A 26,624-nucleotide genomic window follows, 5' to 3' on the forward strand; every position below is an offset into this window, starting at 1 on the left:
TAGAGTTTCTGTGTTTACTTTAAACTTACTTAAACCAGCAGTGCAGTTAATTGGTTACTCTTTTAAATTATAGGCTAACCTCAAATGTAGTAGGTAAATGAAATGGCTTAGTCCCATGTTTTGAATTAACATAAAATATTTCAGTAGAAATAGCATATAATAATCACAAGCCTCTTATGGATTTGGAAATTTGTTTTCTGGCCACAAAACTGATAAAACAGGATTACTTTAGTTTAACCAAACTGTCAACAGTTTTTTTTTTTAAAATCAGTTTAGTATCTTACTTAAGGGAAATATATATATATATATATATATATATATATATATATATAAAATCTCATCATTTTCAGATAGAAGAATTTTTCTTATTTTATAGATGGAATCTTTATTGTAGATACAAGAGTTAAGTATAGAAATGAGTGATATTAAGTTGCTCCTTCAGTTTTAAAGGATTTTAGTTAAGGTATTCCAGCGTGGCATGAATCTGTGGTAATACAGGGAAGTATTAGACAAAGTGCCTTCTCATTAAGTCATGTTGGGAGTTTGAGATAAGTAGAGGTAAAGTTAAATATCCAGCAGTATATGATTAATTGCCAAATCTGGGTAATCAACTGTGAGTCCTGTAGGAATTTAGAGAGATGAGTTAAGATAGATTGATCAGGGAAGGTTTTGTGTATTTGGTAGGAGCTGGCTCTTTAAGGAAGGCTAGACTTCAGGTGAGTGGGCAGATCATTCTAGGTAGGTATAACAGGCATGTATACCAACAGTGAGTACCTTACTGAATTAACCATATACACAATTTGTACAGAGGGGTGTAAAATGTGATCAGATAGACAGAAGCCAGATTCGGAAGAGCCTTAGATGAATTCAGTTGAAATCTTCTTTGTGGACTCCTTAAAGAAAGGAACTGCTTTGTCCTTGTGCTTTGTATTCTCAGTGCCTCTAAATCTCATTATCTCCCAGTCTTAACAATATTCCCCGCAAATCCTAAGGGAAATGTACTTAACATAGTTCCTGGCACTCAGTAGGTACAAAATAAATGTTAATCAAGTCTGAATCTGCACTTGTTATTCCTAAATAATCCATTTTGAATGATCTATAAGCAAACATTGTTTTTTTGTAGGTGTGTCATTGTTCACAGATAAGAGATAACCAGTATGAAGGAGTCTCTAGTAACTGAACTGCTAATTGAAAATTCTGGGTTGTAGCCACTTAATTGAATAAACTGTCTCCAGAGAGCAATTTGGGTCTTTTCCAAGATGCATTAACTCTTTCAGGTCATTAGGGTAGCACTTATCTCATTGGAGCAGAAATTTAATAAATGGTATTCCTGTGATGTGAGTAAATTAATGTACCTCAAAAAGCCTGAAGTTTCACCATGGGTGTTATAGTTCTACTCCAAGGAGCTTGTCTGTGAATGTAAAACATCAATAAGTAGCTGCCCTTTCAAACATCTTACTTTCAATTTAGGTAACCTACTAGGGAGCATCGACTTTGTTCAAGGCACTGTGCTAGATGTTAACAGAGATACAAAGAAAAGGCATGGCTTGCACTGAGAGGCAGGAGAGAAGGCAAATAACCACAAAATAAAATCCTTGAGAGATACAAACTACAGTGTGGGTTTTAATGAGAGAGATACCATAGCTAACAGTTAAGATAGATGGTAACCTCCCAGAAGGTAGGGACCGTGGCTTGTTCGCACAATGTGCTTATTCATATTTATTCTCTCTGTTGGGACTGTAGGGGATAAACAGAGGAAAAGTTAAATATATATACATACACACATATAATGGTAATGAGCTGGATCAATCAGAAGCTTTTTTTTTGTTTTTCCCCCACAATTTTCACACATGTGCCTTTTTTCCCCCCTGTGAGATACGAATTATTAATGTCTGGTGTTAATCTAAAATGAGTATGGTAAAGATGTGAAAACCAGAAAAAAAAAACAGCATCTTTTGGAGATATGCTCCCTGATTGTCTGATAGTCTCAATTTGTCTGTCAGCCTACTGATGGAATATTGACCTTCAGGTAGTAAAGAGGTTAAGAAAAGTCTGTTCTACCTGCCAGCACATGTTACACATTTATATCTGTTGTGAAAGTAGAGGCAGTTAGTTGTTATCATAAGACTAAGGGTAAGTAGCATAAAAGACCACTGTGGGAGAAAAGAAGGTAGAGGCAACACCATAAGAAGATAAAACTTCCAAGGGTAACACCACTGCTTCCTCGTGCATGGGGTTGGCATCTCCACTGGGGATGTGGGTTGTGATTAGTAACATCTGGATGGTGAATGTGTAATTTGTTAAAAATCAATCAAGTTAATACTTAAATTCACTTTTTGGAACTCATTCTCCCATGCTTGATTAATGATAGAGGTAGTTACAAGCAGGGGGAAAAAAGGATAAACTCAGACATGACAAAAACCCTTGGGACTTATTTATGGAACAGGAAATTATCTAGGTTAACTAAATGGTAATTATATAAAAACAACTAAGAGGAAATAAGGCTGCAGAAGTCAGTTGGGTTGTGGAAGGTGCTGAATGACAGGAGGATATACAGGTTTATTTTGCTTGCAGGGACACCACTGAAGGATTTGGGCAGAATGATGACATTGAGCTGTGTGTTAGTGAGCGTAGTGGGTTGTGGGATAGATTGTCATGAGAGGTGTAAGGCGGGCTGAGCAGTTGGGAGACTGTTGTACTAAGCTGTGTGAAGGATGAGGATCAGATTTAAAGACATGAGGGTAGGAATCAAAACATTTAAAAGAGGAAACAGACACAAGATGTGTGGTATAATATAGGACTTGGCAGTTGATTTGGAGAACAAGCCTGAGAAGAGTCAGCTAACTACAGATTGTGATCCTGGGTGGTCAGAGAAATGACAGTGGTGTTAACAAAGAGGGGAACTAAGAGGACCTTTCCTTCTTCCTTCTTTCCCCCTCTTCCTCCTTTTGAAGAGAGGTGATAATAAAGAGTTTGCTTGGTCAGGATGTTTGTTGACCCCATGCCCCAATACTCTCAATATCTGTTGTGCTGTTTTCACTTTCTTACTGTGATAAGACACTCTTGCAGGCAATGACAGTGCATCTCTGGCGCTTGGGAGAAAGTATGATGGTAGAGGGAGATTTGGGAATCATCTGAAATGAAGATATAACTAAAATGGAAGAGAACAAGAGTAAAGAGTAAGAATATCGAACTTCAGATAGTTGAGAAGAAAAATGTGGTAGTCAATCTCAGGGAAGTGAAAGAAAATATTTCAGAAGTTTAGAGATGAATATTAACAGGAGCCTGAATTTGGTGATTGAGGTCTTTACTGTAGAGAGAAGGGGAGGAGGAAAGAAGAATGAGAAGAATGTCAGTGAGTAGATGATGAGGATATAGAGATAATTTTATTTATTTATTTAATAACATTTATAAAGTGTTTGCTATGCCCCAGGTTATGTTCAAAGTGATTTACAGCATTAACTCATTTAATCCTGATGATAGTTCTGTGGGAGTAGGTAATATTATTCCTGTTTTACAGATGAGGAACTAAGGTTCTCAGGCACAGAGAGGTAATATCTTAGTTACCTGGTTCCTGGGATGCATTTTAAAAAAACAACAAATTTCTGAGCCTTATCCTCAGAGATAATAATAGCCTGTTACGAGCCAAGCATTTTATGTATGTTGTTTATTTTAGTTTTCATATTAATTCTGTGAAGTAGATTCTATTACCCATATTTCACAGTTGAGGGAGATACAGTTTAGCAAGATTAAGTAACTTGCCAAGGTCACATTGCTAGTAAGTAGTAGAACTGGTTTTAAGCACAGACTTTTTGTGTCTGAATTGTCCTCTCAATTTGAAGTTCTAAGGTGGGGTGCATGAGTCTTTATTTTAAAATAGTTCTCCAAGTGATTCCTATGTATAGACCGGTCTTTCTAGAATTTTAGCACAAACTAAGAAGGAAGAGGTGTATGTATTTTGGGGAGGAGAAAAAACACTGTGGTCAGAGAGGAGAATTCAGAATTAGAGACGTTGGAGATGGAGTATTTCCAACGGAGAAAGAATGTCAAAGAGTAATAGAGGTCATTGGGATTGAGGAGACTGAGAAAGACTGTAATGGTAAAAAGGAGTCATTAATATATTCTGATGAAACCTGTGAGTCGTAGTACAGAGTAAAACTAACAGCAGCTAACATTTTTGTAATGGTGTAAGAAACCCATGGAGGTTGTGTCAACTTTAATGAGAAAAGGGGAGAAAGAGGCGTAAATATGTAGAATGAACTTTAAAATACGTTTTAGTGAAATGGGCAGAGAATGAAGCTGCAGTTAGGAAGGTGCCTTTGGGCTTTGAGACCACTTCTGTGTCTTCCCTTGGCGTGGTCTTGTTGTCTTCTATTTTCTATGGGTAAGCTATAAATAAAAAATCATGAAAGTACTGTGGGCTCCAAAATGCATGGAGGGAACACAGAGAATTGAAATAAGTGGGAAATTCAACACTTATAGTTGGAGATTTCAATACTCCTTTAAAATAATTAATGGAACAGCTGGACAGAAAACATACAAAACATGAGCTACACTATCAAGCACCATGACTTAAAGTGACATAGATGGTACACCCTACTTAACACCATCAGAATACAGATTCTTTCATGTCTGTCAGACATACTCCATGATAGATCATACACTAGACTATGAAGTTAAGTCTCAGTACATTTAAAAGGATTGAAATCACACAAAGTATGTTCTCCATACATAACAGAATTAAATAAACAACAGGAAGAAATGTTGGCACTTCTCAAATATTTAGAAGTAGAGCAACAAACTTCTGAATACACCATGGGTGTAAGAAGTAAGACCTAAGATCAACAATCAAAGTTTCCATCCTAAGAGCTAGAAAAAGGAGGGGAAAAAAAAATCAAACCCAAAGCAAGCAGAAGGAAAAAATGATAACGATTAGAGTGAAACATCAAATATAAATCAGAGGAACAATACAAAAAAGTAATGAAACTAAAAGTTGGTTCTTTGAAAAGATCAAAAATTGATAAATCTTTAGCTAAACTTATAAATTAAAAAGGAGAGAAATCTCAAAAAATGCCGAAATCAGGATTGAAAGAGGAGACATCACTGTAGACCATATAGATGTTAAAAAAGATTATAATGACTAACTTTATGCCAATGAGAGCACAGTTATGCCAGTTAGACCACTTAGATGAAGCGGACAAATTCCTAGAAAGAAACAAAATACCAAAACTGGTTCAAGAAGAAATAGAAAATCTAAATTGTCCTGTAACAAATACAGGCATACCTCATTTTATTGCAGTTTGCTTGGTTGAGCTTTGCAGATACTGCATTTTTTAAAAATTGGAGGTTTGTGGCAACCCTGTGTTGAGTTAAGTCTATCAGTGCTGTATGTTCAACAGCATTATTTTTAAATTAGGGTATGTACATTTTCCCAGACATAATGCTCTTGCACATGTCTAGTGTAAACATAGATTTTACATCCACTGTGAAACCAAAAAAATTCATGTGACTCGCTTTATTACGATACTCACTTTATTAGAATGGTCTGGAACCGAACCCACAGTATTTTCAAATTATGCCTATAAATTAAATAATTTAAAAATTTCCTACACATACATAAGTACACAAATGTTTTATCAAACATTTGAAGAAGTAATAATATCAATCCTTTGCAAACTCTTTCAGAAAACAGAGATGAGAAACACTTTTCAACACATCTGTGAGTCCATTATTACCCTGATAAAAATTCGAGATAACAGAGGAAACTATAGAGCAATGTCCTTCGTGAACATAGATGCAAAAATCTCAAACGAAATACTAGTAAATTGAATCCATCAACATGTGGATTCATATCACACGTATGAATGTATGTGGTATGTGTTACATACCACAATTAAGTGGGATTTATTAAAAAAAATCAATGAATGTAATATACCACATTCATAGAATAAAGGAAAAACCTTCATAATTATCTCAATAGACACAGGAAAGCACTTGACCCCACTGATGACTAAAAAAACAAAACAAAAGCAAAAACCTTCAGCAAACTAGAACTAGAAAGGAACTTTCTCCGTCTGATAAAAGTCTCTGTGAAAAACCTGCAGGTAACATCATAAGGGAACTTTCTGAAGTGTTAGAGGTGTTTTATAATGATTGTAGTGATGGTTGCACCGCTGTATACATTTACTTAAAAGCTGTTCATCGGTACACGACATTAGGTGAATTTTATGGTATATAAATTGTACCTCAACAAAGCTGTTTTAAAAATATTATGGGATAAAATCAGATTACAAATATTCGAAGATATATGTCCTTCACAGTATCCTTCAGAGAACTTGTAGAAAAACAGTTAACAGTCCTAATGGAAGTTAATTAGTGTATAAATCATGGAAATCTCATCAACATTATTTCCCCTTTCACAATTATGTATTTGAGGGTATGCATGAATATTCATATGCTTCACAAGGGATTGTATTCCAAACTAAATTTATTGTCCCTATCAAACTCATTTTTCCTGCGTTCCTGATCATTGTTCTTGAACCACAGTGTTTTAGTCCCTCACATGTGCAATCTTTTAGCATTTTAAAATTTCTCTTCTTTTCTTCGTAGAATACCTGCTTACATTTTTTCAGTTTTTTCCTCTGCGTCAACTCACAAATGTATCCCTAATTGTAAAATCTCATCACCACTACTTTAGTTTAAAATCCTTTTTTTTTTAATTTCAATTATCATGGTAGTTTTTTTTCTTGTCCCCCTCCCTTTATCTTATTACCTTAATCATTCATTTTTCCCCAAATCCCATTGCCTTCTAATCTATTATTGTATACGCCAGCAGATTAATTTACTTAGAGTGTGTTTATCAACATTTTATTTACCTATTGAAAGCTTTTTACTGCCCTCCTCATTCTGTACTTGACTTCAGTACCTGAGCCTGGTGTTAGAGGCCCTGAGAAGTTGGTGCATTTACCACCTCTCCAGGCTTACCTCTCAGACTTCATTTTTATGTTACCTGAAGTATTTGCAGTTCACTGAAGACACCCGGAATTTCCCTAGCACTGTTTATTTATTCTGTTCTTTCTGCCATTTTTTGGCCTTTTACACATTATAAGATTTTATTTATGTCCTATGATCTTTTTTTTTGTCTGTACGTGGGCCTCTCACTGCTGTGGCCTCTCCCGTTGCAGAGCACAGGCTCCAGACGCACAGGCTCAGCGGCCATGGCTCGTGGGCCCAGCTGCTCCGCGGCATGTGGGATCTTCCTGGACCGGGGCACGAACCCGCGTGCCCTGCATCGGCAGGCGGACTCTCAACCACTGCTCCACCAGGGAAGCCCTGTCCTGTGATCTTGAAACTCTTTTTTATTGTCCTACTTGGGATCAATCTTGTCCTTCTATAAATGCTCACAACAGTATCTTTGACCTGATGCTTCCAACTTTCTCCCATGTATTGTAGTCATTCATGTTTGTCTCTATAAGCACATTGAGGGAAGGATTGATGGATTGATTGATTTGGCTTTTAATTCACTTAAATTTTTAATTTATATATAGTAAAATTCACTTGTTTTAATATTAGGGAAGGATTTTTTTTTTAAGTCTTGTTTTTATATCCAGGATAATACCTTGCATATTTTACGTATTAAGTAAACACGTTTAATTTAAAATAAATGAAAACTTTCTTTTGAAAGCTATCTAAAACTGGGATTTCTTTGTTAAAAGCTCTTCTGTTGGGGGGGTGGGGGGAGGTAAATGTGAGCTCTTTGAGACTCTGCTTGTCAGGGCTTTGACAGGGGACCAGGAATTACTTGTGTAGTCTTGAAATTTTTTCATCTGTTTTACTTTGAACACTAAGGAACTATTCACAAGACCAAACATAGTAGTTTTAATGATACAATTGCCATTGATAATGAGTGTAATGAAGCAGGCAGCCATTCCATTTGCAGAATGACTGTTTATTTTTCTTTTGTTTTTCTTACTGCAGAATACTTTAGTCTTTATACAATGGGGAAATGAGACTGCTATTTTCAAAAGATAACGTCTTTTGTTTTTTCTTTGTCACTAATATTTCATCCATTAGCAACCTTACGCGGGGGGGGGGGGGGGGGAAGTCTGATAGTTTGTAGTAATTTTAAATGGTGGTCCTAGTTTTAGAAAATATTGTTGCTTTGTTTCAGTGTTCCTCTTTAATATTTTCTGGAATCAAGGTGATAGTTTGAGGGGTATATTACCCTGATTTTGCCCCTCGTCCACCTCTGGATTTCTCTTTTCAAATTCTAGGCCTCCTGGTCTCCCTTTGCTAGGCCTTGCCTCCTGCATCCCGTGAGACTAGATTCTGCTTGGTTCTACTCTTGCTCCACGGGTGCTGGGAGGGGTTCTCTGGGAAGAATCCAGAGGAACTGTGTGCTTCCTTTCTTCTCTCAGGGGTCATAGCCACCAGTTTCTACCGAATTTGGCTCTTCTCCGGGGCCTTCAAATTTTTATTTTTTTAATATGTTTTTTCACCTGTTCTAATTATCATCAGAATGAGGGATAGTCCAAGGAAGCTACTTTGCTGTTCCTGGGAGAAAAACTCCTGGGCATCTGTATTTTAAAAGAGCAAATTATTAAAAATTACAATATTTATTGTAGGCACAGTCAAGATATTGCACAAGAAAGTTGAGCCTTACTTCATATTGGGAGCTCAAGGGTATTTTTTTTCACCTTAGAATTGCTCCCGTCATGAAGCAATCTAGTTCTCAGATTCACGGTGGGGGGTGGGTGCGGGTAGGGGGACACATACACAGTATGGCTTTGCTGTAAATCATCAAACATTTGAAGGTAATAGTCAGGAGAATTGGTTTCCTAGTTGCAGAGATTGAAATCTGTGCAAACCACTACTCCCGTTTTTATAAGATACCAGTGTTTTACAAAAATAGTATTTGTGATATAAATGTCACTGGATGCATATTAGTATATAATTGTTTATCCATAGATAGCTTAGTGAAGAAACAAAAACTCATGAAGTTATCATAAGGAAGAAATAAGGAAAACATACTAAAGGCTATAAGGATGTATTGTAGAACCCAAGGGTAGAAAATCTAAGACCTTATCAGCGACTGGATTTGAGACCTTTGCACTATGGATAACTTAAGGTTGCAACCTTTGAATCGCTCTCCTGTGGGTCTCCTCTTTCTCTTTGATCATCTGGTTCATTCTTTATTCTCTCTCTGCAGATTGGCTGTCTTTGATTTTTCATCCACATAGTAAAATGTGGTTGCCCCAAAGTACTTACATCTCCTCACTTACATTGATGAGCACAGACCATATCCCACTAACACATTTCTGGGAAAGAGAATCTGATTGGCTAATTGAGGGTTGGCTGTTTCCCTGGTGAAGTAGGCTCTGACCTAGAGGGTGGGATCCCAGGCCTGGCTACCCAAGTCCGTTGTGTGGTTGGGGAACCGCCCTTAGATGAGGCGAAGATTTTGTAAGCTGGGAAGATACTAAAAAGGATCTACCACGTTAAGTATCTAGAAGGATCTGGGTGTTTCAGTGAGTAGCTACTTGGATAAATGCAGAGGCTGAAGACAGGAGATGTGTTAATTCTAAGTCTGTAAATCCCACATTTATTTTTAGAAAATTCTATGTGTATGACCACAAGCAGCCATAGGCAATATGTTAAATAAAGAGGATTAAATGGTAAATGAGGGGCCCATTCAGAATGATATTACCAATGTTAGAGCATGTTATAAATCTCAAAATCTTGGCCCTGCTTTATGTATCATGGGATTACTGACTAGCATCTTAGCAACTGCTAATCAGTCTTCTAGCAGAAGAGATGCCTAACCACTCCAATTGTACGCTCTATTGAAGCATCATATTTCTTTGCTTCTACCACAGAACCATCCAGCATACCAGATACCCAAAAAATACAGTGAATCATGATATCACTGGTGTATGTAGAGTTTTCACGTGCTTTTCAACACAAACTATGACTTTTAATTTTTTGAACTCTTGATCAACAAGAAATAGCAATTCCTGGTACTTAAAAAGAGAAAGGAATGAATGAGATATGTAGGAATTTAGAGGCAGCAAGAACACACATGGGATTATCTTCTACAGATTTTCTGTGGGCAGAATGTATTTGGTATTACATGTAATGCCCTTTGCCCCAGAATTCCAATCTGGGGTGATTTCCCGCAGGCAAAAGACAAGCTGTATAGCTTATTTCTTTTCATAAAAATGGAAATTTGAACTCATCCGTGAGTGCTTAGGATATTTATGTACCATTTGGAAGATGCAGTACGTTATCCACAATGATGCAGAATCACCAAGAAATGATAATGGTTATATTTTAATACCAGGCATCTGGTGTTTGTGTCAAGACTTTGTAGTAGATTTAGCGTAATTCAAACACATTTCAGGCATCTTAGAAGTAGGGGCTTATTCTTTGAGATATTAAAAAATGCACTTTTACCAATTTGAGTGTCAACATAAAACTTTACCTGTCTTAAAGCAGTATTTTTCAACCGGTGGTGAATGTTATTAGCAAAAAGAGGCAAACACAATGAAGGAAACAAACGTCGCAAAGCCTGCGGTTAAAATTGCAGCTATCCCTTTTTTACTTAACTCACAGGGTAGATTTTTGTACTGTGGACTCTTTCTACTTTGGAGACTGTCTCTAACTTGCATATAATGATATATGCATCAAGGCTTCTTATCACGTGCTTTTTAAAATTCAGTGGTTCCCTATATTTTTTGATTCACTGATATGTTGCATGGCTCTGTGGTGGAAATGAAGAAATACAATGCTTTAAGGAATATAAAAAATCCTCATGTTTATCAATGGTGAGGTGGCTTTTCATTAAATAATAGCTAATAGTCTTAGGCAGTTTGGGATGAATAATTATTTTTAATGATGTGTAAAGTGGATACTTGAGCTCAGCTGACTTAGGGGACAGCTGACTTAGAGTGGCCTGGGAAAGGAGTGGTTGAAGAGGGAACACTGGAACTGTTTTTTGGAAGGGGCTGTTAGGAGTCAGGAGAGAGGGTAATCTAGGGTAGGCCTTCCAGCAATGAGGGGGCCCTGGCATATTCAGGGGAGAGTTAACTGGGTGATCTTGATTGGAGTGTTGGGTGCATGTTAGGGAGAATAAGATATGATTGGAGTATTGCGGTCAGATAGTTGGAGGTGATGAGGAGCCTTTTGATGGTAGCAGCAACTGTGTTTTTTATTTTGTTTGTTTCTTGTTTTTAATTTTTATTGGAGTGTAGTTGATTTACAATGTTGTGTTACTTTTAGGTGTACAGTGAAGTGAAGCTGTTATACATTTACATATCAAGATATCCACTGTTTTTTAGATTCTTTTCCCATATAGGCCATTACACAGTATAGAGTAAAGTTCCCTTATACAGTAGGTCCTTATTAGTTATCTATTATATCTATCCTTATTAGCTATCTATTTTATATATAGCAGTGTGTATATGCCAATCCCAATCTCCCAATTTATCCTCCTCCGCTTACCCTCTAGTAACCATAAGTTTGTTTTCTACATCTGTAACTATTTTGTAGATAAATTCATTTGTACCCTTTATTTGGAGCAGCTTTGCTTTAGGAAGATCATTCTGTTGAGGATGTAGGAGGATCAGAAGAGTAAGAGATGGGAGGCAGAAAACTAAATGAGGAAAACTGCGTGAGGTGAACTAAGGTGGTGGCTGTCAGAGTGGACCAGAATGGGCAAACTCATAGAGTTGAGGTAGAGTGATTAATGAACTTGGACACTGACTCCTTTGTGGATACAAAGAATAAGGAAATGTGTTAAAGACAGTTCTGAAGTTTTAAGCCTGGAGATCAGTGAGAATAAGAAAATACTAAAAAACAAAGTTGGCAGAAGAAATTACTGATTTTATGGGAAGATGATTTAGGTTTCAGAATTTAGGGTTGATTTTATCAGTGAAATAGGTGAATAGGTCAGGCATGCAGTCACAGACTGGAGCTTGGGAGAGAAATGAGGGATAAAAACCACATCATGGTAAGAGAAATAATATATGTGGAGGCTGCTTTTAAAAGTTTAGAACCTAAAGATAAAAAGGAAATAAGATTATAGATCGTGAGGACCAAAGCAAGATTTTTGTGGAGAGGGGAGAAATAGTACATTTGTGTAGATAGAAAGGGAGAAGCTGGTGAATAGAAGTAGACTAAGACTCCTGAGAGCTAATAATTAAGGGGACTTCATTGATGTGGAGAAAAAGGAACAGTGACCATAAAATACCTGGATTTAAGAATGCTACTTAGTTAGGTCCTGGTCAGTCAATATTTTATCGTAAAAGGACAGTCATTGAATTTTAGGACAATAATTACCTCGACAGAATTACTTGGTGTAGTGTGTCTTCAAGCTTTGGTAGAAACATAATTCTGTCATATTGGTGTAATAACCACCATCTGAGTGAAACCAGGGCATTTGTAGACATCTTTCTGTGTTGAAATTTGAAAGACATCAACAATTTGAAATTCTTTTCTGATGTACTGGCCTTCTTTTGATCACGGATTCCTGCAAACTTTATTAGCATCAGTGCCAAATCTACAAAATAATTGAGTCCATCACTGGAGTTGTTACTAAAGTAGAGACCCAATTCAGTATTCTCCCTGACTGTTGTGCAGTTTCGGTGATATAGTAACAGAGGTAGTACTTGCCATTATATTACTTCATCAGCTTGCTGAGTAATACTCCAGTGGCCTTGTAAATAAATTAAAAAACATTGACCAATCTCTTAACATGTTTTATGCTTTCCCCGCGAACTCTTTATTGTACAGAAAATGAAATAAAGTCCATTTACTGCCACCCATAGTCATTCTCATTGATAGTTTTTATGCTCTTAGTGAGAATGGAGTGTCATGGGGAAGAGAACAGACTGTGGAGTCAACTAAACCTGAGTTGAAATCCTGGCCTGTTATTGTGTAATTATAAGGCCTTAGGCTAGTCCCTCCCTCCCCCCTCCCCTTCCCCCTCCCTCCCCCCCTCCCTTTGTCTTTGGAGTTTTTTCAAAGAGCATTTTAAGGTTCAAAGCAAAATTGAGGGGGAGAGTACAGGGATTTCCCATTAACTCCTGCCTCCACACATGCATATAGGCTAGTTTCTTAATACCACTAACTCTCAGTTCCTTCATCTCTAACTTACAATTAGTAATACTTACTTCATGGATTTGAGGATTGAGTAAGGTCATGTTTTTAAAATGTCTTGATATTTGATAAGTACTCAGTAATGTGTATGTGCTTATAATATAGACATAATTGGCTTTAAAACTTACTTGGAGCAATATATTCGCAGGTGTGCTTCATAAATGTTTTGATGATAATGCTTGATATGGCCCTCACATCTCTATTGAATGAATGAATGATTATATACATATATGCAAGAATAATAGTTATACGGGACCCTGGTTCTGAAAAGCTTTCACTTCAGTCATGGGTAGAATTGTTTGTCTACATGTACTGTATACCACTTGGTTATCTTAAAATTTTAAATGTGGCAAGTGATTATAGAAATGAGTTGAGTTGATACACTTTAGTCCCGGGTTAGATAATCTTAGGAACCATGGTGATTTCTGTTCCAGATCTGCTATTTTCTTTCACAACAGTGGGAACTTTTTACACTTGTCTTAGAAATAGTACAACTGATTCTAGCCCAGGCCCCCAAACCGCTGAGGCTCTAAAGTGGATTGATTTTTATAAGCAGGACCTGCTGGCAGTAGTGATCAAAAAAGCTGTTGCTTTTGTTGCTTTGAAACTCTGAAGATGAGTAGCGGGCCCTAGAAATTCTTTGCAGGTCAGGACCACTTAGTCTGCTGTGGGCTACGCTAACCTGGCTGGCCGGTTTGTTAGTGTGCTGGTGCAGTTCCTTGTCTATAATCTGAGAACTGATTTTCCTGATAAAGTTTTGTGCTTTCAGTGAGGTAAAATATCTAAATGGATTAACCCCTTGCCTGCAATATAGTAAGCCCTCAGTAAATGTTACGGCATCGCTGCTGCTGCTGTCGCAATTTGGAATAATGAGGATTAAATTATGACTAAAGGAGTATATTGATTAACTCACCCAGCCCGGTGCCTGACACATCGTAGACCCTGAATAAAAATGTTCCCTTTACCCCCATGTACAAATGCTCACTATACACCGTTCCCAGTTTTAGGAGTAGGTAGCAAATTGCTGACTTTCTGGCTATAATGAATCTTCCCTTAGGTCTACACCTAGGAATATGAATAGCTAGGTTAATATCCTGAATGTCAGGGAGGTTTCAGAATTAGGTCTTCATGGTTTTAAAATTGCTTTTTCTTAATAGCACATCATAAATGTGTGTGTTAAGCTGTTTGTCTGCTTGTACAGATGCTGTTGACTGAGTACTTGGATATGAAAAATACTCGTGCAGCCTCTGAACCCTCAGCTCAACTAAGTTATGCCAGCACTGGGCGCGAGTGTGCAGCCTTTTTTGCCAAGAAGAAACCTCAAAGGCCCAAAAATTCTCTTTTCAAGTAAGTGTCTCCTTGCTGGTAAGGTAGGTGTCAAGATGTGTTAGATCCCAGAAGAACAGTTTTCTACTTTATTGACAGCCATTACTTCACCCATTTAGAGTTGATTTGAAATAATTGATAGGAAGTGACTACATATTCAACTTTGTGTACTTCCATTTTCTGTAAGGGAGGTGACTATTTTGGAATATGGTTACTGGACTATCTAGAACTTTTAATAAAAAAATTCTGGAATTTGTTTCTGGGGAGTCATATAAAATGAAGAGAAATGAAATTCTCCCCTTGTTTCTGGGGAATTTTATATGAAATGAAAGGAAATGAAATATTTCAGCCTTTGGAAAGCCCCAAGTGCCAAGAAACAACCTTTGTTAATAAAGTCATGCAGATCTCTCTAGCTAAGTAGTACTGGGTTTTACTTGATTTAGTAAAAGAACAATGTGGAAATTCTTTTTTTCAAATTACGATTAGCTACACTCACCTGGCCACATATCCTAAGTATATGTCACTTGGTAACAGCTAACAGTTAATATTATTATTAACATTAATAATAATAATGATAACAGCTACCATTGCTTGAGTGCTTACTATGTACCAGGCACTGTGGTAAATGAGTTTCTCAGAAGAATCTCAATCAAACATAATTTGATTCAGATTATACCAAATTTGGGCAGCAGGGTAGTGGTTAATGCCTACTGAGTCCTTACTAAGTGCTAGCCAAGGCGTAAAGCCATTTTCATGGATTGTCTCACGTATTTATTCATTCTAACAACCTGATGGGCGTGGGTTCTATTTTTCATCCTCTATTACACGTTAAAAAAAATTTGAGGCGCATGCGCAGAAACATATAATTCAGAAAAGAAGACAGACAAGTAAATAATTGGTGATAGTTCCATGTAGTAAAATGTATGAGATGAGCACATGGTATTAGTGGAGATTAGGAAGGGACTTTCAATCAGGATCAGCTCTTAAGCTTCTCAGGAAACTTCACACTACCCTCCTCGGAGCAAAGCCAACTCTTCTACTGAGTTAACAGTGCCTTGGGAATCAAAGGCTACCAAACTCTACCTATGCGGTATTGGGTATTGTTTATTCTCGTGGTCAATGACTTTCTCTCCTCAGCGCTCGTCAGAGGGGATTATTGGATCACATACATGGCACAGAAAAAGCTCATTGGAAACCCCAATCTATTTATCAGACTTACACGTGATCTAAATGCAGTGTGGTATCCTGGAACAGAAAAAGGATGTTAGTGGAAAATTTTGTGAAATCCAAATAAAGTCTGTAGTTTTTTGTCATAGCAATGTTAATTACTTGGATGCAACAAAATGTACCACGACTATGTAAGACATTAACGTTAGGGAGAGATTTGGGTGAAAGGTACACAGGAACTCCCTGTACTATTTTGCATCTTTTCTATTAATGATTCCAAAATAAAATTTGTTTTTAAAATTTTTTTTAAAAAATCAAGGCACAAGAGGTTAAGGAAATTATGCAAATTCACACGGCTAGCAAGTGGTAGAAATAGGATTTAAATCTTGGCAGACCTGTGTTCTTCTAAGGAATTAATAGATATTTAAGAACTTGTATCTGTACATCTAAGCATGTAAAGTGACTACAGAAGTATCGTCCCAGTATTCTGAATTCCTTCTTTTTAAATAGTTGAAAGTCCTGTATCTTCTGTTGATGCACTTTTGAGATTTGTTTTCTGTCAAGGGTTCATAGAGTTCTTAATCATTAAGGAAAGTTTCAGCGGTTCATTTATCTTGTGGTCTAGAGGAGAGGAGATTTACTGTGCCCACACTGGAATGAGATCCATTCTGTTTATTGAATTCGTTCTCTCTCTCTTTTTTTTTTAAGCAGTTTTATTCAGAGGTTGGATGCAGTATCAGTTAAAAGGCTTTAGTCTGCAAGTAGCATGGAACCCCAAATGAATAGGTTAACCTATAGAAAGTTATTATCTCACACATAAGAGTAAATATAGAGGATTCTTTAATTCACCGGTACAGTATCATCAAGGACTCAGCCCTTTCCATTTCTCTGCATTCAGTCCCACTCCAATAAAAATGGTGGTGCCCAGGAAATAGTGTGTGATTCATCCTGAAAATCCCTTTTTTTTTTTTAAATTAATAGGCTTTATTTTTATCCATTTTAGGTTTACAGAAAAATTAAGCTGACAGTACAGAGATTTCCCTTATGTCCCTTTACACCATAGTTTCTCCTTTTATTAACACCATAGTTTCTCCTCTTATTATTAGTGTGGCATATTAGTTACAATTGATGAACCGATGTTGATACACTATTATTAAAGTCCATTGTTTACGTTAGGGTTCACTCTTTGTATAGTTCTGTGGGTTTGGAGAAGTGCACAATGTCATATATCCACCATTATAGTATCTTACAGAATAGTTTCACTGCCCTAAACATCCGGTTTTCCACTTAGTCATTCCTCCTCCTTTTCCTTACCCCCTTTAAGTGACTGATCTTTTTTACTATCTCTATAGTTTGTCGTATCTGGAATGTCTTAAAGTTACAGTCATACAGTACGTAGCTTTTTCAGACTGGCTTCTTTCACTTAGCAGTATGCACTTAAGGTTCATCCATGTCTTTCTGTGGCTTTTTGTGACATCCTTTGTATCGCTAAGTAATACTAGTTTGTGGATGTACCACACTTGTTTTTCCATTCAGCTATTGAAAGACATCTTGATTGCTTCCAGCTTCTGGCAGTTATGAATAAAGCAGCGATAAGCATTCACGTGCAGGTTTTTGTGTCAGTGTCAGTATTCGACTCATTTGGGTGAATACCCAGGAGCATGATTACTAGATCATATGGTAGGACTGTGTTTAACTGTGTAAGACACTGCCGCACTGTGTTCCAAAATGGCTGTATCATTACAAATCCATTTTTATTAATGATTAATCATCCATCTATTAATATTTTTTGCCAGTCACAAAGCCGCTCTGCAAGTTTTTCTCAAGAAAACTAATAGGACCTGGGTCTGAGGCCCATTCCTAAACCAGTCACCGGCAAGGGGAAGTAGACCATGGTGATAGTCTTAAACCAGTCAGAGTTCATCTCCAGTGATAGGTCTGCAGCTGGAGAGGGAGCCCCCTCTCCTGAGCACCCTGCCTAGTGAGAGGGAGCGAGGACCCAGACGCCCAGATAGAATCGGGCCTGTGCCAGCGAACAAGACAGACAGTGGGAGGAAAGGTGTTTGATGGAGGCAACTAAGACTGCCTCAGATACTGCCTAAGGCCTACGGTTAGGCCTTTTCTTTCCGCTCTCCCCTCCGTTCCTCCCTCCGCCCCTTCCAGTCCTACCCGCCCCTCTTCAAGCTCAACTGACCGTTCTCAGTCTACGCCTATTGCAGAAAGCAGGTTTCGGGGTGTTTATGCTGTCAGCCCTCACCCCTAACTTGCAACCTCAGACCACATAAACATTTTCAGACATTTAGCCAGTCCTGCAATTGCGGTGTTGGAAAACATAAGTGACTGGAAATGAATAAGTGAACTTAAGTAATCGTTACACATTTGTTACTATTACATAGTAATAAAAACTCATCACCTGCACAGAATTAGGCCCCTCTTAGAAATGTGCCCATTTCTAGTCTTGGTTCCACCATTAATGAGCCATGTGAGTCAGGGCAGTTCTCTTGTCTCAGTGGCCTCGGTGCCTTTGGCTGTAAAGTGGGGAGGTGAGACTGGCTAATCCCTCATGCCTCTTTTGCTGTAAAATTATATCCATCTGTGACTTGTTGCAAACGCAAAAAGGATTCCTGAGTAGTGAAAATGCCTCAGGTCATAAAGGATTCAGATTTTGGCAAGCTGTCATCTGTTTCTGTCACATCTGTGAAGAACCTTATTACTCTCTTTAATTGTCCCTAGCCAAGGTTAATTAAGTGTGTTTAAGTTCTTTCTTATTGTATGTGGTGTGCCTCTCTGTTCTTTGCTCGAGTTTAGTTTTTCTCTTGCTGTTTCTGATCAATAGCTGTCAGTGTGCTTTTTGGAGGTCAGTGGCTTCTCGTCAGCACTCGACTGGCAGGTGACACTTTTGAAGTACTGCACACTTTGCCTTTCTTCTGGCTGTTTGTGCCCTCTTAGTTCTCGGCAGGGTGCAGAGAAAGGATCAAGTAACTCAGCTGTTTCCCTCAGACTGACATTCATCTTGGTATTCATCTTCCTTGTCAAAGAACCGATAAAGAAGGCACAATTAAGAAAATGTTGGTGCTCCTTCCTTGTGGCCAGGAACCTATCCCGTTATCACTGTTGCTCTTTCACTGTGTTGCTGTTTGCCCCTTAGTGGCTGTAATTCTTAGAAGGATTTCTCTTGTCAGCCTGTTATCCCGACTTTGAAAATCTCAGGTTTGAAATGGAGTTTCTTAGCACATCAAAGGATTTACAGTTTGATGATACAGTCATAATTTTACTTGTTTTTGTTGTTGTTGTTGTTCTTCCTTGCCTGCAAGTTACTTTTAAGACTGTGATTTGTTGTTGTCATTGTTTTAGCTTTTAAAGCCATGTTCTGTATCACGAACCCATCCCCCATGTTTCTGACCTCTGAAGCAGTGCCTGGGGAGGTGTGAACAACAGTTTGTAGCTTGGTATTTTTGAAAGTATTTTATGTGGTAAAATACAACAACAACCAAAAAAACCAGGTAAAATTATGACTGTATCAAACCGTAAATCCTTTGATGTGGTAAGAAATTACATTTCAAACCTGAGATTTTCTGTCAGGATAACAGGCTGACAGGAGAAATCCTTCTAAGAATTACAGGTGGCCGGTAAGAATCCTGGCAGCCGTTTAGAAAGTGTATTGTTTCTGAGGACTTTTAAGGAGAGACCATAGATGCCTTGTTTCTCTGGTATAGTTATTTAACATCATTTCTCACAGCCCATTGGGCTAGTCCTCTCACTGGGGGAGTTAGAAAGGCCAGGGGTCAGCTCTGAGGAGCCCGTATTTCTGTGGTGGCAGCTGGCAGACACTGATGTCTTTTGAGCTGCCTAGGAGCAAAATCAGAATGCCATTAGAGGATACGGCTGTTGCTGTGTATGTAGGGATCCTGGCAAGGGATATGGAGGCAAAAGAAAGTTGCAGGATCGAGTGTATCAGTTGAAATAGAGAAGGAGCAGAAGATCCAAATACTGTCATGGAGGAGCGTTTAGGCAGGAATATCATTCACAAATCAAGGTCTATGGCAGCCTGCCCTGGCCTGGAACAGCCAGAAGGTCTTGGTCGTGGAACACTAGGGGGCATCGCACGGGCTGGAGTAGAATACTGTCAACAGTTCAACGGAATGTACAGAGCTGGACACCGCCTGTTTGGTTACTACCTAATCGTTTGTTTACGCTGCATTTCGTTGCAGGTTCGAATCATCCTCCCATGCCATCAGTATGAGTGCCTATTTGCGAGAACAGAGAAGGGAGCTGTACAGTCGGAGTGGAGAGCTTCAAGGTGGGTAATCGACCTTCTCCAGAAAAATCAGTTTTCTGGAGGATGATCTGAAGTGTTTATAGCATGTGAATTTGAGGTCTGCATTCACAGGATTCTTCCAAGATAGCAAAGATTGAAAGACCTGGAAATCCGTTTCTTCTATCATTTCCCAGCATGAGCTGCCAAGCAGCTAAAACTATTCCTGTGGCCACAGGATTTCTAGACCTGTTAATTCAGGTGGGAACTCAGTGTAAAAAGAAACGAGGGCAGTTCCTTTTTGCTTAAAGATGGCAGACATGATTCCAGTCACAGTCTAGGGGAAGGCCAGTCTTCTGTGGCTGCCAGTGTTATTTTAATTATTGTTTTCCGTACCTTCTGGAATATGGCAGGGTTACTTGAGATTTGGAAAAGTACAGATGCAGCCTCTGTTGTTATTTAAAGGGAAGAAGGATGCCTTTAAACAGTACGTTCTGATCAACATAACTTTGATACACAGGATAGTTGATGTTCATGTGTGGTTACTAAAATGTTGGAATCTGAAGAAGAAAATAATTAAGAAAATAAATTATAAGTAAATTTATTTAAATTAAAAAATCACACTCATAACATTTTTTCCTGTGACCAAAAGGATGCTGATCATGGTAAATGTGATCAGTTAAGAAAGATTGGTGAAGGTCTGCTAAGTGCAAGACATCCAAGCACTGGAAGGGATGGAAGTTGTTGAGTACATGGAAATAAAAGGTAAAAACCTTAAGATCCAGTTATGAAAGTAAAGAATGAATATCAGTAACAATATAAGGCAGTCAGTGGTAACAACTAAGTGGGTGGTATGAATAAAATTGCTAGAGGAGTTGAGAGGGGAGAGATTCTTTAAATTATTTTAGAACTATGGGCTTTCTCCATGAGGGATGGAGAAGAACACTTTCACTGTCTTTGATGCATTGCAGGCACTTGGAATATTTTGTAGCCTACACAATTAAATATTTAGTTTTTAAGACTCATCATAATTCTACAACAGAATATCAGGAAGCAACTAGCCAGCCTTTCTAGAGTTAAAAGACTATTGCCTAGTCATTCCTACCTTCACCTTCATTATTAATCTATCAGTAAATACCTGTAAATTCTTCCAAAGACTCTGCTATGCTGTCTCAAAGTTATATCACAGTAATAATTCCACAACTCAGACATAAAGTTACCAGAATTAAAAGCCTAGAAATACATTTGAGGATATAAGGAAAAGAAAATTGGATTACAAGCATTTTATTTAATAGTAAAGTATTGCTGTATGTTCTAGAAAACATGAAGTGTGTGTCTTGGAATCTTGAAGTGGAGAAGTACAGAGAGTAGTTAGGTTTGGAACAAATGAAGGAGTGAGCCACTGTATGGTCAGTCAGACAAGGAGGGAAGGAGGAGGGTGACCTGGGCTTCTGCAGGTAACTACCTCCCGGCAGTATAGGGTGCACTGCAAGGCTTGGAAGGAAATGATAGTTCTGGAACACACATTCTTGTAGGACTGATCATACTTGAACTGACACTTAGGGGGCGTAGAAAATTACCTAGGTTTGGAGAGCTCTTCCATATCTCCACCTTCCATCACAGTGTCCTACTTATTTTTTTTATTTATTTATTTTTGGTTTCCCAAAACCCCACAGGTTTTTTGTTTTGTTTTGTTTTACACACACACACACACACACACACACACACACACACACACACACACACACACACACACTGTATTTTATTTTTACAAGCGATAAATAGACTGCACAGTGTCCTACTTATAAATTCAGAATTGACCTAAGGAGTAGTTTAAGTTTACCTCCAAAATTTCTCTCCACCTGGCTTCTAGTATATGAAATTCCTTTAGTGAGGACACACAGAGCCTTTCTTCTTCTTTTTTAGCTTGAATCCTGATCACTTCCTTTTTTATTAATTAAAAAATTTAATTTTTTAGAGCAGTTCTGGGTTCACAGAAGAACTGAGTGGAAAGTACAGAGAACAGCCCCGTCCCTACATACGTATACACAGCCTCCCCGACTTGCAGCAGACAGCCTGCACCGCAGTAAAGCTTTTCACTTGACACTTAGAGATGAAAAGGTAGACCACGTAACTAATGGGACAGCAGTGCAACTTGTCATTCACTCGTATTCAAGCATTGTTACTGAACGAGAATAAATGACAGATACCAGATTCTTCTTTTTTAGTAGACAGTGAGCACGGTGAGTGAGCACTTTGCGCTTAGCTCTAGCTGTGCCCCATCCCCAACCCTACCCGTGGTCCATGACCTCTTGAGAGACAGACAGTACAGCCAATCAGTGAACAGTAGAGGGTTCTGGGCCCGTACTGCCTACGTTTAAAATCTAGCTCCCCATTGCCTAGCTTCAGAAGCTCTGTGCCTCCTTATCTCTAAATGGGCGTATCTCTAAACAGTGCCTACCCCATGAGGTTGTTGTGAACGTTAGGTGAGTAAGCTATGAAAAGTGCTGAGAAAAGTACCTGACATGTAGTTAATGTTATGCCTTCCTCCTTCTCTCCAAATGTTGTTATCTCTAGTTTTGTCACTTCAGAGTTTTCGTATACATTCAGTTTGTCTCCTCGTTGGGCTAAACCCTGCTCAGCTTTCCAACTTCAGTTTGTCACTGTGATGAGCCCTCCCTGCTGGTGTCTCCTCTCCCTAACATACCCCCTCTAAAACAAAAAGCACAAAGCACACACTCTCTGTCTCTCTTTCCTTCTCTCTCTCTCTGGGCTTGTGGCCCCTGCTGTGTGCTCACATCTTTACTGTTCCCTTTCTTATATCGTTCTCCACACTGTATTGCGGATTTGCACAGAGCTCTAAGCTCCATGAGGGACATACTGTTTTATTCCCTGTGCTTAGTACAGTGCCTGGTGTAGTAAATGTTCAGTAAATACTGATTGACTCACTGACAGAAGGAATGAGGATGGCAGAGGTCTAAAGTAGGATGGACAGCTTATTAGTGAGAGGTTAGGAAGGGGGTCCCAAAGCAGATGGGGCCACTGACAGCCATTATCAGCTTCATAGGTTTGCATTAGCTTTTAAGTTTAAGCCGAAGTAGAGCCTATACGTAGATACTTTTTTGTTCTTTGCAGTTATACATGGCTTTATTAAATAGAAATGTTGCCCTTGAGCTGTCTGGCCTGGGACAACATTGCTGTATATAATTGAAAAACATTGAAAAATCCAACTAAGTTACAGAGGACTTTCATTCTGTGAGAATGGTTAATCGAAGAATCATCATAATCTAGGAACTTTACCATCCTTCAAAAAGCTAGTTGAAATATGGAACTTTCAAGCAACAGTCTATTGTACTTACCAGTGTTGAGCAAAATAGGAGCATTTATCTCTGGTTAGAGGGGAGAAAGTAGCTAGCAAACATATCATGTTCATAATAATCATTAAAAATAATTGAGCTGAGCCGACACATCATGTGCTTGGTGAGAGGCTGTATCAGCTGACCAGTTTTTGTGCAAGTTTGATGGAGTTTCATTCAGGAACCAAAGTTTCTCTGATGAATGCTTTTAATATTGCAGCAGGAAGAAAGGAGCTGGGGGGGAATCACATCTTTTTTCCATAAAAAACGGTCATTCTTTTTCAGTTATTCTATTAATCTGACTGGTCTGAGGACCACAGTGAGATCTGCATTTCACCTTATCCTGAAAAGGCATAGTTAAATAGTTCAGTCACATCATAAGAGACTGGCAGGAGATTTTTGTCTCTTCTCTTAGAGCCATGAAGCCGCAGGCTTCGCTTCCCAGTGGTTTGGTTCGTGAGGTCAGCTCTTCCTTCTGTGGTAGGAGAGCGGTAAAGATAGACCATCAAAGTAACATTAGAAGGCTCACATCTGACAAAAGTTAAGCTCCTGTCAACATTTCTAATTCATCATGCAATTAAAAAATGTTCTACCTAACAACACACAAGGGGGAAAAAAGAATGAAAAAATGAGATTTCTTTGGTATCATCAACCCATCTCAGTTGGCTCTAACTGTCAGGGTACAGGTGGTTCATTACATTGTGTGCTGTAGGCAGCGGGGCTGAGGACGTTGGGGTGCTGTTCCCAAGAGTGCAGCGCAACAGCTGGAAGTCAGACTTGTTCATGTGTCTGCGTTAATCATGGATGTCCTGTTATTCTGAGCCCCTCCACTGCTTCATTGTACTGCTCACACAGTCATGTGGTAGCTTAGAAAGGTACTCATTTTAAAGAACATTTAGCTTCAATATAGTATCTGATTTTTTTTTAAATTTTATTTATTTTTTTATACAGCAGGTTCTTATTAGTTATCTATTTTATACGTATTAGTGTATATATGTCAATCCCAATCTCCCAGTTCATCCCACCCCCGCTTTCCCCCCTTGGTGTCCATACATTTCTTCTCTACATCTGTGTCTCAGTTTCTGCCCTGCAAACTGGTTCATCTGTACCATTTTTCTAGGTTCCACATATATGCATTAATATACGATATTTGTTTTTCTCTTTCTGACTCACTTCACTCTGTATGACAGTCTCTAGATCCATCCACGTCTCTACAAATGACCCAATTTGTTCCTTTTTATGGCTGGGTAATATTCCATCGTATATATGTGCCAACATCTTCTTTATCCATTTGTCTGTCGATGGGCATTTAGGTTGCTTCCATGTCCTGGCTATTGTAAAGAGTGCTTCAGTGAACATTGGGGTGCATGTGTCTTTTTGAATTGTGGTTCTTTCTGGGTATATGCCCAGCAGTGGGATTGCTGGGTTATATGGTAATTCTGTTTTTAGTTTGCTAAGGAACCTCCATACTGTTCTCCATAGTGGCTGTATCAATTTACATTCCCACCAACAGTGCAAGAGGGTTCCCTTTTCTCCACACCCTCTCCAGCATTTGTTGTTTGTAGATTTTCTGTTGATGCCCATTCTAACTGGTGTGAGATGAGACCTCATTGTAGTTTTGATTTGCATTTCTCTAATAATTAGTGATGTTGAGTAGCTTTTAATGTGCTTCTTGGCCCTCTGTATGTCTTCTATGGAGAAATGTCTATTTAGGTCTTCTGCCCATTTTTGGATTGGGTTGTTTGTCTTTTTAATATTGAGCTGCATGAGCTGTTTATATATTTTGGAGATTAATCCTTTGTCTGTTGATTCATTTGCAAATATTTTCTCCCATTCTGAGGGTTGTCTTTTCGTCGTTTGTGGTTTCCTTTGCTTTGCAAAAGCTTTGAAGTTTCATTAGGTTCCATTTGTTTATTTTTGTTTTTATTTCCATTACTCTAGGAGAGGAAGTGGATCAACAAAGATCTTGCTGTGATTTATGTCAAAGAGTGTTCTTCCTATGTTTTCCTCTAAGAGTTTTATAGTGTCTGGTCTTACATTTAGGTCTCTAATCCATTTTGAGTTTATTTTTGTGTATAGTGTTAGGGAGTGTTCTAATTTCATTCTTTCACATGTAGCTGTCCAGTTTTCCCAGCACCACTTATTGAAGAGACTGTCTTTTCTCCATCATATATCCTTGCCTCCTTTGTCATAGATTAGTTGACCATAGGTGCATGGGTTTATCTCTGGGCTTTCTTTCCTGTTCCGTTGATCTATATTTCTGTTTTTGTTCCAGTACCATAGTGTCTTGATTACTATAGCTTTGTAGTATAGTCTGAAGTCATGGAGTCTGATTCCTCCAGCTCCGTTTCTTTCCCTCAAGACTGCTATGGCTATTCGGGGTCTTTTGTGTCTCTGTACAAATTTTAAGATTTTTTGTTCTGGTTCTGTAAAAAATGCCACTGATACTTTGATAGGGATTGCATTGAATCTGTAGATTGCTTTGGGTAGTATAGTCATTTTCACAATATTGATTCTTCCAATCCAAGAACATGGTATATCTCTCCATCTGTTGGTATCATCTTTAATTTCTTTCATCAGTGTCTTAGTTTTCTGCATACAGGTCTTTTGTCTCCCTAGGTAGGTTTATTCCTAGGTGTTTTATTCTTTTTGTTGCAGTGGTAAATGGGAGTGTTTCCTTAATTTCTCTTTCAGATTTTTCATCATTAGTGTATGGGAATGCAAGATATTTCTCTGCATTAATTTTGTATCCTGCAACTTTACCAAATTCATTGATTAGCTCTGGTAGTTTTCTGGTGGCATCTTTAGGATTATCTATGTGTAGTATCATGTCATCTGCAAACAGTGACAGTTTTACTTCTTCTTTTCCTATTTGTATTCCTTTTCTTTCTTTTTCTTCTCTGATTGCCGTGGCTAGGACTTCCAAAACGATGTTGAATACTAGTGACAAGAGTGGACATCCTTGTCTTGTTCCTGATCTTAGTGGAAATGCTTTCAGTTTTTCACCACTGAGAATGATGTTTGCTGTGGATTTGTCATATACGGTGTTCATTATGTTGAGGTAGGTTCCCTCTGTGCTGACTTTCTGGAGAGTTTTTATCATTAATGGGTGTTGAATTTTGTCAAAAGCTTTCTCTGCATCTATTGAGATGATCATATGGTTTTTCTTCTTCAATTTGTTAATATGGTGTATCACATTGATTGATTTGCGTATATTGAAGAATCCTTTCATCCCTGGGATAAATCCCACTTGATCATGGTGTATGATCCTGTTAATGTGCTGTTGGATTCTGTTTGCTAGTGTTTTGTTGAGGATTTTTGCATCTATATTCATCAGTGACATTGGTCTGTAATTTTTTTGTAGT

General features: G+C 38.3%; 1 protein-coding gene across 2 annotated transcripts in view; it reads left to right on the forward strand.

Annotated features, from left to right (window-relative positions):
* The window catches only part of EXOC4 (exocyst complex component 4), an 804,198-nt gene that overhangs the window by 223,939 nt on the left and 553,635 nt on the right, over positions 1–26,624 (forward strand). For both annotated transcript variants that reach the window (XM_067747055.1, XM_067747056.1), the window contains exons 8-9: positions 14,357–14,502; positions 19,860–19,948. In XM_067747055.1, the coding sequence (XP_067603156.1) occupies positions 14,357–14,502; positions 19,860–19,948 (235 nt within the window). The remainder of the gene's footprint in view (positions 1–14,356; positions 14,503–19,859; positions 19,949–26,624) is intronic.

Source organism: Pseudorca crassidens, chromosome 8 (genome assembly GCF_039906515.1).
Source record: "Pseudorca crassidens isolate mPseCra1 chromosome 8, mPseCra1.hap1, whole genome shotgun sequence".
Taxonomy (NCBI): Eukaryota; Metazoa; Chordata; class Mammalia; order Artiodactyla; family Delphinidae; genus Pseudorca; species Pseudorca crassidens.